Below are 12931 nucleotides of genomic sequence, written 5' to 3'. Positions count from 1 at the left end.
GAGGTAGGGATGCAACTCTGATGCAACTCGGGCCGGGTTAGGTCGGATTGAGGCTAATCCTAGCCCAACACGAGGTAGCATTCCCTCAACCCCGCCGGGTTAGGTCGGATTGAGGCTAATCCTAGCCCAACACGAGGTAGCATTCCCTCAACCCCGACCTGACCCAACCCAGGCCTTGGGCTGAGGAGGGTCAACCCTAACCCAACCCGTCTAGCCCATCTTTAGGAAATTGGGTTGGGTTGTGTGGGTTGTCCCAGGGCAAAAATACAAAAAAGGAAAAAATAAACAAAAACATAACCTTAAAATTATGAAAACCACGATAAAATTTGAGCTTCCCAAGACCTCAACCCTAACCCAACCGAAAATCAAATCGGATTAGCTTTTTCTAACCCTAACCCAATCCAACTATTGGCCCCAATTGGATGGATCAATTATGCAGTAATGTGAGCATAAGAGCAAGGTAATGGAGCTTGGGAGATATACAGCCAAAGGGCCCTTGTAGAACTTTAGCAAAAACTCAAATGTAACACCAAAATAAACCAACATATGTCAAAACAATTTACAAGTGACTTGATGTTTTTTTTCTCTTTTTCCTTAGAATTTGTACACTTTTTCTCCCTTGAACTTTTACCCTTGAAGCTTTACTATTTTAGCTTACAATCTCTACACAGATGACTTCTACTTATGGACACAAGACAAGACCCTCCTAGAACTATCCTGAGCAACATCAAAGGTACTCCTCGTTTACTCTTTGATAATCTATAGATTAGACATTAAGAATTCCAGAAAAAAACATACAATGACTTTTACATTTTCCACACACAATAATTGTCCTAGAAGGCCATAGAGACTTTTCACAAAACGTTAAACATGGATTTTGCTTTACACTTTCCAACACCAACCTGAGGAAATGCCAACCCAACCCAAGCCGAAATCGCCTGACGGGTTCGGGTTGAGCCCCTATGTTCAAGTCAATTCTATGTACTCCACATCTCTTTGGCGTAAAGTCATGGGTTTGCTCCCCAGTGACGAGCGTTCGAATCCCCCCTTGCTTACGAGTGATTGTGCGCATCCGTGGGGACACCCTTCGTTGCCAAAAAAACAAAAAAAAAAAATCTATCTACTCCAACTATTTCTAGAAAACTAAAGAGAATGAGTCGGATGCCCCCACAGACAAAAGTATATTATAAGGGCACGCCATCTTCTTTTATGCTTTAGCTTTTATTATGGATCTTGGTTCACGAAATTTTCAGGGTAAGAAGACAAAGAGAAGGGGTGTCTTATAAACAATAGTGGGGTCTGATGCTTTATCCAATGAACCAAATGATTCCTTTTGTCCTTCGCACATCTCATGATCCAGTTGGCATCTGGATCGGGACTGTTTATCTATGGGGCCACCACGATATATGGTCTCATGTGGAAGGGACGAACCTAACTAACCACTTGATCTACATTTCATGCATGGATGGACGAGATCTCATTTAGTGCCCTAGAATATGAACGGCAATTATTACCTACACCACTTGCACATGTACTTAGTGAAGTGGATTAGATCTCCTTTGTTGAAGATTACAAGCTTTTGACATGTCAATCTGTGAGTTTTTATACGGTGTAAGCCCTAATAGTCCAGTATTTTCAAAATTGAAAAATATTGTACAGACCACACCGTAGGATGATCCAAACCGGCCATATGATGGGCCAGCATAAATAGATTGTGCCCAAAAAATCATTTCGATAGGATGAGCCCAACTCTCCAATCTATAGAAGAACTGCACTTTATTGAAACCGCTATAGATCGGATGGAAAGGATCATCATATGGAAATGATTTTTGGGACACAACCTATTTACGTTGTGGCCTATCGTATGGTCGGTTTGGAGGATGCTATGGTGTGGTCGGTACAGTGCTTTTTGAAACATACTTGACTATAAGGCTCACACCATTATAAATTCTCATCAATCTATACTCCCCACTGTAATCGGTCAGATGAACGGCCCGGGAAACATCGGGTAAGAATGCATGGATATTTGGCTTTTTCATAAGATTGAGGAGAAAGTGGGTGGGAGTGGGACCCAAACCCGGCACAGTCCATCAAGAGTGCGTAATTATATCAGTCAGCCCCACTGGTAAATGGGGCCCACCTGCACGGCTGTCATCTAATGGGCCTGCAAATGGACGGCCAATAAAAAAACGAAAGAAAATGAAAAAGTCGTGTGAGTGGGAGAAAGGTTCCAGGTCGGTCCAATCCAAGTGGGGCCCGAAAGATGACCAGCCAGATCATGCTGATAACATATGGTGGGCCCCATGATAGGTGTATCGTACCATCGTTCTTCCTTATCAACAAAAAAGATTCAGATTTTTGGACGGTCGTGATGAGATCGGGATTCCAGTCTTTTACCAGGCGAGAGTGGGCCCACCCACATCGAGGGGTGGGTGGCATGGTGTATAGATCAAGGCAAGGTGGGACCCACATATTGGTATGGGTCACATCATTTACAACTGCTCAAACGGGCCACGTACCGCATCTTGTTTGTGAGAGGAAGGAAGGAAAGAAAGATAAAGCAGATGAGAAATAAAATAAGTAATAGCATTCAAAAGCCGTGAATGGTGGCTTTTTAATTTTTATTAGAGAAACAGTTCGGACCCACAGATTTTTATTTGGTTCGCGTGGTCCGTACACTTCACAAATTTTATTTGGAAGCTTTTGATTTCATAGGGATGGAATACAACCAAAATATCATGGCAATCGGATGATCTTAACCATCCAATCAGTAGAGGTGGGGTGGGCCGTGCCCCATCATACAAAATATGGGAGAGTCTAAAATGTCAAATGTTATATAGAGCACAAACGTATGGCTCGTATCTTATTTATTTATTATTGTGTCTTTTGGAGTGGGCTAAGAGACTTGTCGTAACTTGTTTTTTCAGCTTCACATCTAAGTCTGAACAAACCTACATCCTCTCATTTTATTTTTAATTCAGGGAAGAAAAAATAAGAGAAGGTTGGTAGTGCGCGGTAGCTTCAAGTTTCAACAACCAAACACCCATTGTTAAGATGGATTGATAGGATGCGAATATTATTTGAGACGCTATAGATGCCCTCAGCAATTGGAACTGAAGCTTGACCATTGGATCCACATCCTAAGGTAGAAAATTATTTGGAATCGTAATCCAAACACAACAGGCTATATAGTTACAACAGCTAGATCTTATCTCTGTGACCCTTGGGTTAGATATTATTTGCCACAAAATCCATTGCAGCTTCGGCGCCACAGTATGAAAAAATGCTTCATTTATAACAGCTATCTTTGTAACATTTTAAAAAAAACTCTCTACTAATGCTAATCCCAAATTGTGTACAATATGAGTATGACCTAAGACATTCCCACGGACTCGAATGGTACAAAACGAATTGTGGCCCAAAGTAACATCCAAAGAGCACTTGGGACCAATAATCAAATGGATCATAAATGGACCCAACCCAAAGTAGATCTGTCCACACCTACAAACACCGTACAAAATAAATGGGTCTAATAAGGTTGAAATTTTCTAATTCCCGAAAAAAAAAATTCCAATTAAAATTAGACACCCAAAATATGTAAAATTCAAATTTCTAGCAAAATATTTAGCGAAGAAAATCTGGCGCCAAGAAACATGCAAATTTCAAGCATTCAAATATTAGAGATTTAATAGAAAGAAGAATTTGATTAGAAAAGAAAGAGCAGAAGGCCACTACATCATCATCATCATCATCATAGTCAGGGAACTACATCATCATCATCATCACATATTTGATATTTGTTAACAAGTATAAGCAAGAGAACGATAAATAATGGAACCAAATCGGACTGCTTTGCTCCTTTGTCTCATTTAACTCTAAAAAAGAAGAAAAACCTAGAAAGAAATCTGGCATGGGGCCATGACTCATGAGCCATCCATCCATCGCATCCCCCAGATCCGTAACCGGATATTCGCTTGGCACTTCGAAAACACGTGTCAGACAACTGACGGTTCGATGACCCTCATCCACTAATCACAGAACACGCGTGTCGGCAGGGCCCGGCCCAACTTTCCTTCGATAGAAGAGAGAGGAAGAGAGGTGGGGACCACGCGGCAACTTCGAGGCAAACTCTACGCGATAAGGATGAGGAAACGGTTGCGGGTCCACCCTAGAAATATGCGCCACACAAAATACGACAGGTAAGGGATAGCCCACATGGAAACAACCCCGCACCGTGCACGAAGCAACCCTTAGCTGTTGACCCACCGATGGGCCCCACATCCGCCTAACCCGGCCCTACCAATACTAGTAAATTAAAAACCACCCACCTTCACCCTGTCACGTGCGCACGTGCCTATTACACCTTTCTTCTTCCTCTCGCCCCTCTCTTCCATTCAACCAGGAAACAGCACAGATAAACTTTGCATAACTAAAACTAAAAAGAAAAAAAAAATGTTAAAACCCTAAACCCCCCGAACCCATGGAGGTGAAGATCTATTTGGCAGTTGGTGGAGGGTTTTGGCCCTTTTGCTGATGATTAGCAGACCCACTTATGAATTGAAGCTCCTGTTGAGTTACAGCAGACCCAGTTGCTATATTACCAGTATTAGCAATACCCGGAGCTTGGATTTCCACGGCGGTAGCGAGATTTAATCCAGACACAGCAGAAAACACAGTAGAAATCGGCCTGGCAGAGAGATTAATCAGCGGCGTCGAGGCCGGAAAAGTCCAGATCTGAGGCTGATTAGAAGGCCCAGCAATGGCAGAAGATTGAGGAATCATAACAAAAGTAGTGCCAGTAGCAACCGAGTTAGGTGCAGTAATAACCCTCCCTCCACCACTAACCCCACTAAGGGCCCACATAGGCAACAAACCCCCTTGACTCGAGGCCGTTCCAATGGGGGCTAAACCAGAAGACATAGTAGCTTTTGGCTGAATTTGCTGAGGTGGCTGTTGAATTCCATAAAAAGTATTTGAGGGTGCTCTCTTCCTCTTTCTTTTCGCAGCTTCACCTTGTTCAATGGTAAGAGTCCCAGAAGAATCCGAAATCGGGGCAGAGGTGGATTGGGTTGGGATCTTTAGGGTTCCGTCAACGGAGGTCGCGATAGCCGGAACGGTACCGGTTCCGGTGGCGGCGATAATCGCGGGTTCGGATTGTTCTAGGAGCCATCGGATTGTTTCGCCGTCCGATTTGTGGCCGAGCTCTCTGGTAAGCTGGAAGATCCTGGCCGCACATGCGGCCGGCATACGGATCCTTCGCCCTCGGCCTTCTACCTTCGTGTGCCGGTCTTTGCTCGCCCTACGAGCCGTGGCTAGAGGGCGATTTACTGGTACGTATTCCATTCTAGTGTCTGTGGCTAATGGCATGGGCTCGGCTTTAAGGCAGACTAGTTGGGTTGGGAGTAGATTGGTGGCGAAATTTTGTTGTAACGGTGATGGAGATGATACGGAAGTAAAGACTTGTTGAATCGGAACTGGAGTTAGGGTAGAAGAAAGAGAAAACCCTTGCAATGATGGGGGTGGAGCGGACGGTTGAGATGAGTCCGAGGCCGGAGCGGCGGTGGCCGGAGGAGAAGAAATTCCTTGTCCGTTTTCAGTACCCATTCTTAGATCAGTTCCTCTGTTATCATCTTCTTCCATATCTTTCTGATGTGAAGATTCCATGAAGAGAAAACAAGGCCCAAGACCAAAAACCCAAGAAAATAAAGTCCGGTAACAAGGGTTTCAAACTCTAAAACTGATATAGAAGAAAACGAGAGAAATATATATATCTACAAGCAAAAGGAGGACTACAGGAGAATATCGAAGATCAAGATCAAAGATCAAAGATCAAAGAACTGTTGAGGAGCTTTCATCCATTACCATGCTTTTAGAGAGAGAGAGAGAGAGAGAGAGAGAGAGAGAGAGAGAGAGAAAAGCCCTTCTTCTCTTTCCTTCATCGCCGATTGAGAACGCATATTGAGAAAAAGAGGAGAAGAAACCCTAGAAAAACTCTAATCCCTCGTCGCTCTCCAAGACTCTTCTTTTCCCACAGCAACACAAATCTCACCGTAGAAAACCTCTCTAGATATGCCAAGTAGGAAGTATATAATTTTTCGTAGGGGAGGTGTGGAATAACAAAAAAGGGGGCGTGCGGCCAAAAGGGTTAATGCGTGAGGACTCTAAGAAAATTAAACGAGAGTAATGCTAAACTGAAGGGCGCTCTTGCAAAAACCAGCAGCAAGAGCTCGCCAATTGGTTCCACGTCACCAAAGTGCATATATAATAATACTAAACTATAGTAAAAGTTAAAGGATAATAATGCACTTTCATGACATGGATCCAATGGAAGCGTCCTTGAGGCTGATTTATTCATAGGGAGGGCACCCTTGAGTTTAGCATTCCTTGTTAAAGAAAAATTAAAAGAGAAAAACCACGTTTCTATTTTCCTTTTTTAGATTTTTTACAAAAGTGCCCTTTACTCCAACGTCCGTATATTTACTTTCCAGAAAAACCAGGATATAGGTCTCACCCAATAGCTTTTGTTGACATGTGGGACACGTGTACGCCTTAAAGAACCTTTAACTGTTGGGCCCCACAAGGATAGAGAGATGGGATTACCATTTGAGGGTGGTCACACGGTTAAGATCATTCAATTGGCGCCCTTCTCACCGTGTGGCCCAAGCTGTCAAGTAGCAAATAAAAGATGCGCAGTATTTTAGATGTCCCGCGAGTCACCAAACTGGAGCGCACTTTATAGCTAGTCTTCACATGACGTGTTTTGTTGGTATGCACGAGTGGGCCCCCACTGTAAAATAGCTAATGAGGAAGCGTCTCTTTACTTTGCTGGTCAGATGAGTCTGATAAAATTTGCTCTGGTGGGACCGACCCTACCGAAACCACATGAACCGCATACGTTATAGCATCGATTCCTTGTGGGATCACACTTGTATCTTTTCAACACTACTCATCCTGTGGGACCCACTGAAAATTGGGGTATTTTGTAGCGTCGGTGTAAGGTGGATTCCACACATCACACCATCTATATTGTTTCAAAGGTCCATATGATCCGAATGATCTAGACCATCCATCTAGATTTTTATAAATTTATGGATGGAGCTTCATTCTGAGGGCAGTCAAATGCAAAAATTTAGTTGAGAATTGATAAAAATCAGCAAGCGAGATGATGTAAAATAAGAAGAATACAGAGTAAAAACTGAAATTTTATTCAATTTGTTTAGGATAATAGCAAAATCTCAAACACCTCTTAAATCTCTACTTAAAATTGAGTAAAACGTCACTCAAACAAAGAAGCTACACCCCTTTTATACTGGGTATTCATCTCTCTTTCCCTCCATATACATTCAAAATTTCAAATTCTCCTACAAAACCCCTCTTGTACATTCCTATTACAAGTCTGCCCAATTAAATTTAAGACCTACAAATCATGAAAATTACAACTAAAATCATTAAGGCTTTATTACACTTGTGCCCCTACACTGCTCTTATACTTTGGCCGCTCCTCATCATTCTCAACCTACTTTGTAAGCTAAAACATGGATTTTACAAATTACAATCCTGGATTTTACAGTCCAGATTTTAGCTTATAAAATCCAAGTTTTAGTTTGTAGAATCCAACATTTTAGAATCTTGGATTATAAAATCTATGTGTCCATAAGGCCCCTAAGTAACTGAGTCAGAATCGATTCCAAGTTTCCAACTAAGACAAACCTAGTAGTCATATTTCCACGGAGTCGAGTGCCCAATCATAAACAGGCTTGTTAACACTATAGCCTTCCCCCTTATATCTATCTCTCTGCGTTGGCATGTTTATTTCCTATGGTACGAGTCACAAGTGGCGAGATGCAAGATGCACACGAGTGCTTCTCCTATAATGATGTGTATCAGAAGAACAAAACACTCTATGAGTCTCGCCCACTAAGGAGTAAGAAGCAAGTCTTAGTCTGGATTAGTCTTAAGCATAGTTAGCAAAATGTGATCTGGCAAAAAAATTGAGATGGGAAAGATTAGGGTTTAATACAGTATTTGTTCAAAAAAGCATAGTAAAAACTGGTCAACTTTAGGATTAAGTTAATATCTAATTGATTAGGACTTTTGATTAGGAGAATAGTTGAGAAGGACAAAAAAGATTCAAAGAGAGAACCAACTTGAGACTCCGTTTTTTTTTTTTCAAAGAGGAAAAATGTTTTCGATTATAGATTTACGTTCATTTGGGAAAATAAAGACGAACATGAAATTGACTGGCGATTTGATCATTTCCATTGTGTTTTATCTCATTTTTGTGTGATTCGAGCTCAATTCCATATCCTTTTGTGCATGTGTCTTGTGAAACAACCAATTACTCCAAAAGCTTAAGCTGTTAGAGTTGTTGTTATTCAATCCTTTATACTTCAGCACTCCTGTACACATGTCGCCTCTCGTTTTTGGGTTTGCAATATACTTGGATTTTTAATATGAAGGAGTTGTAGGACCTGCCATGAGACAATAGCTCTGATACCATGTGAAACATCCATTTACTCCATAAGCTTAAGTTGTTAGTGTTGTTGTCATTTATACTTCGACATGGCCCAACTGATGATTCAGTTCTTTTTTAACAAAACGGACTTCGGTATTGCTAACAGTCCCCTTTTTTAGGGAAATGATATCCCCCCCCCCCCCCCCCTTCTGATGGATAAAATCCCCTCCTTAATGTCATCTGTTAAGTTTTAAACGTTACAGGGGGTGAATTTATCCTCAACCAGTGAACCATTCTCACATAAACACTTTTTTTTTTTAGCGCGGGGAGGGGGTTGGGGTGTATCATTTTCCCTTTTTTATTGACCTGACATCTTGTGTGGGAGCCATCTCGGTCACGGGTCCCAACAATATTTCATTAATTTCAGCTGTAGGGCCCAAATTTCACAATAATAGGCAACAAAATCACATGCCTTTTCTTATATGAGAAAAGACGGGTAATAAGCGAATTTCTTGGGAGTGGCTGCCTTCGGAAGCAATTGGAGATATGAGAAATGGTATGGGTCCCCTTCCTTTCTTAGCGAAAATGTGTTAGCACCCCAAAGTTTCTAATGATATATTGACACTCGTTTCTTCACTTAATGAGGTTAAAGTTTGCCAAAAAAACAAGGGAAAACTATTAGAAACCCCCTATATTAAAACACTAGTAAAAAACCCGTGCGATGCACGGGCCGACAAAGAACTGTACGGACCACGTCATAGGTTGATCCAAACTGTCCATGTGATGGAACACAACATAAATAGGTTGTGCCCCAAAAATCATTTCCATAGGCTGATCCTAGCCCTCCAATCTATAGATGTTTTCATAATTCCTCTTAAATCGGATTGTTAAGATCACCCTATAGATTTTTTATTAAAAATCATAAAGGAGGGGGGTGAGATTGAAATTATATGGCTTTAATAGGTGCCTTTGTTAAAAGCATAAAGGAGGGGGTAGGATTGAAATTATATGATTTTAACGGGTGCCTTTGTTAAAAGCATAAAGGAGGGGGTAGGATTGAAATTATATGAGTTGAATGGGTGCATTTGTTCAAAAAAGTCAAAAAATGTGATATGTATTCTCATGTAATTTTCAAAAAAATGGAAAAAACTCTATTCTTTTCATCTCAGCTTATTGTAGTAATCTACCAGAATCACCTCAAAATTTTCATAATTACCAATGATACAATTTTGTGCCTAAAATAGTTTTCTATTTTTTTTTACCCATTATACCCTTCATTATATTACCGTTAGAAATTCCTAAAATCTCTCCATCACTTAAAGTAACACTAAATCCTTTGAAAATCTCTCTCTCTCTCTCTCTCTCTCTCTCTCTCTCATAAAGGCAAAATGGTGTAAGCTCGAACATACCATTATTATTCAAAAAGTACTCTACGGACCACACCGTAGGATGATCCAAACCATCCATTCGATGGGCACACCATAGTATAATCGAACCGTCCATTTGATGGGCACACCATTGTATGATCCAAACCATCCATTTGATGAGCCACAACGTAAATAGGTTGTGGCCCAAAAATCACTCCCATAGGATGATCCCAACCGTCAAATCTATAGCAGTTTCCATAATATGCAGTTCCTCAATAGATCAGAAGGTTGGGATTATCTTATAGAAATGATTTTTGGGTCACATCCTATTTACATTGTGGCCCATCAAATGGATGGTTGGATCATACTACGGTGTGCCCATCAAATGAATGGTTGGATCATACTACGTTGTGCCCATCAAATGGACGATTCGCATCATCCCACAGTGTGGCACATATAATACTTTTTGAAAAATAATGGACTATACCGGTTTACACCATATAAAATCTTACAAGAGAGATGTTGCCTCTGTAAGAGAGATTTTTTAGGTGTGAAGTGAGAGATTTTAGGGATTTCTAAGTTATGTTCTGCTCTGTTCACTTGTTTTCCCAAGAAAGGAAAAGAAAATATTATCTGACGTGGCATTAGGAAAAGAAATCCAGGGAATTTATGCAGGAAAAGGTTTCCCTGGACTGTTTCTAGACTGTTCACTTGCGCAGGAAAATCTTTCCAGGGAAACTGTTTGCCCTTCTTTTTGCACCAGTTTTCCCGGGAAATGAAATCCGAGTGTTTTTGGTCTGAAATGAAATCCCTAAGGCTCTGTTCACTTGTTTTCCTGGGAAAGGAAAAGAAAAGATTTCCCGGGATTCTGACGTGGCATTAGGAAAAGAAATCCAGGGAAACTGTGTAGGAAAAGGTTTCCCACGCCTGTTCACATGCGCAGGATCTATGCAGGAAAATGTTTCCCGAGAAACTGCTTGCCCACCTTTTATCACTAGTTTTCTCGGGAAAGCAAATCCGGCCAAAATAATGGGATTTGATTTCCCACACTAGTGCGAAAAGAGACATTTCCACGTCATTTTTGGCAATTCCATGTCATTATTTGACATATTCCACCCAGGCTTGTTAATTTCTCAGGAAAGCAAGTGAACACCAGAATTATGTCTTGTCAAGGTCTTCTCAAGCAAAAAGGAGTCTGTTTCCAGGGATTTGCTTTCCCGGGAACGCAAGTGAACAGAGCCTAGGGGGGGGGATTGGCTTTTCCAAGTCATTTTTTGACTTATTGTAGAAATTCCACATGTGTAATTCTATTTTCCTGGGAAAGCAAGTGAACACCAGAATTCTGTCTTGTCAAGGAAAAAAGAGGTTGTTTTCCAGGGATTTGCTTTCCCAGGAACGCAAGTGAACAAAGCCTTAAGGGTAAAAGGGATAAAAGAAAAAAAATTAAAAACCATTGAGGTGCTATTGGTAATTAAGAAAATTTTGAGGGGATTCTTGTAGATACGTTTTTATCTAAGGGGTTTTTAGTAGGGCTAGAATAGGGTCGGGTTGGGCCAGGTTTTTCAAAACCCCAGCCCAACCCTAGATCCCATTATCTTGGCCCTGACCCATAGTCAGGGCTAGAAGACCTCAACCCAATGCCCACCCTGCAGGGCTCAGCGCGGCCCTGGCCTGCCCTGATTGGCCCTGATTGGGCCGGGTCGGGCCAGGCTGGCCCTTATTGACCTTAGTGCAAATACATTGATGTCCATAATATAAAAGCGAAATTTTATAAGGTGTGTGGCTGTATAGTCTAGTATTTTTCAAAAAGTACCGTACAAGCCACTTCATAGGATGATCCAAACCGTTCATTTGTTGGGCCACAACATAAATATGTAGTGGAGGCCAAACCGTTCAAAAAAAATAAAAATGTAGTGGGGGCCACCTTATTCGAAGATACAAGCCATTCACCCCAATATAAATGGGGCATGCCCCTAAAATCATGTAAATAGGATGATCATAAGTTAAGACCATTTGTGGTTTGGTAAGTCACATATACTATGAAGTGTAAATAGGGTTGGGTTGGGCCGGGTCAGGGTAAAGTGTAAACAGGGTCGGGTCGGGTCGGGTTGGCCCGAGGTATCAACCCTAAGCCCGACCCGACCCTGAGTCAGGGCCTAAAAAATGAATCCAAGCCCGCCCTCAGGGTTGGATTTTCCAACCCTGAGAAATCCAACCCTGACCCTATTCGGGCTCAGGGCAGGTCAGGACGGGTCAGGGCTCACAGAGCCAAACTTGCACCCCTAGTTTTTAGTAGTTTTCACAAAAAACAATGACGTCCAAACATAAAAAAAGAAAGTGACAAATTAAAAGAACGTTTATCAAGGGACTTTCTACACAATTTCGCGAAGGCCATTTCCCAGTCGCAACTCACTTTTGCGGGAGAAAACCACGCCACAGGCTCAATTTTTTCAGATTTTGTCTTATTAATTTTATTGTTGCCTCATGCAAAAGTCGGGTGTGACGGTTGTGTGATCAAAGTATTTAACTTCAAGGCCCTACAATAAATAAGTGGGGCGAATGTTTGACAGTGCTATTGAATCAAACAATTCTAACCATTCGATCCGGGGGACCACTGCATTGGATTGTAATGTTCGTTAGGATCATCCAATGGGGTTGTTGGGCAAGCCGGGGCTGCCCCTTATAGTGTAAAAAGAGTAGTCATGAATACACTAGAGGGGGTGGCCTAGGGTCCATAACATCAATAGATATCTGGTTCAAGGACCCACCCCATTATAAGCCAACAGACTACCAAATCACCAACCCTACCTTTACTTTTCCCACATGCACCATATAAATTCTTCCCATATTATGAGAATTAAAAATGAGGTTGTTTACACTTGGTGTCGCCACCCAATTGTAGTATATTTTCCAGATATGAATAAATTTAATTTCCGAATTTAGAAAATGAGTTACCTAGATAGATATGCCCATTCACATCGTGTACACTACCATTAAAAATTACTACAAAAATAAATGGTTATTGTTTTACTTTTCTTGTCATGAACCAGAGAAGAAAGATGGACCGATAGGCTTGAGTTACAAGAGTTACAACTTGGGCCGGGCTCAA

The 12931-nt window shown here is 41.5% G+C and overlaps 1 protein-coding gene across 1 annotated transcript; it reads right to left on the bottom strand.

The window, feature by feature from the left end:
* Nucleotides 1-3684: 3684 nt before the first annotated feature.
* LOC143888170 (transcription factor TCP19-like) lies at nucleotides 3685-6070 on the bottom strand. Its single transcript, XM_077392512.1, has one exon. The coding sequence runs from the start codon at nucleotides 5662-5664 to the stop codon at nucleotides 4495-4497; it is 1170 nt and encodes a 389-aa protein (XP_077248627.1). The 5' UTR covers nucleotides 5665-6070; the 3' UTR covers nucleotides 3685-4494.
* Between the last annotated feature and the right edge of the window lie 6861 nt (nucleotides 6071-12931).

The sequence above is a fragment of the Tasmannia lanceolata genome, unplaced genomic scaffold (genome assembly GCF_043159265.1).
Source record: "Tasmannia lanceolata isolate RefF3 unplaced genomic scaffold, GAP_Taslan_0.1 ptg000012l, whole genome shotgun sequence".
Classification (NCBI taxonomy): Eukaryota; Viridiplantae; Streptophyta; class Magnoliopsida; order Canellales; family Winteraceae; genus Tasmannia; species Tasmannia lanceolata.
The sequence above is the reverse complement of the archived record's forward strand: the minus strand, read 5'-3'. Positions and strand labels throughout refer to the sequence as shown.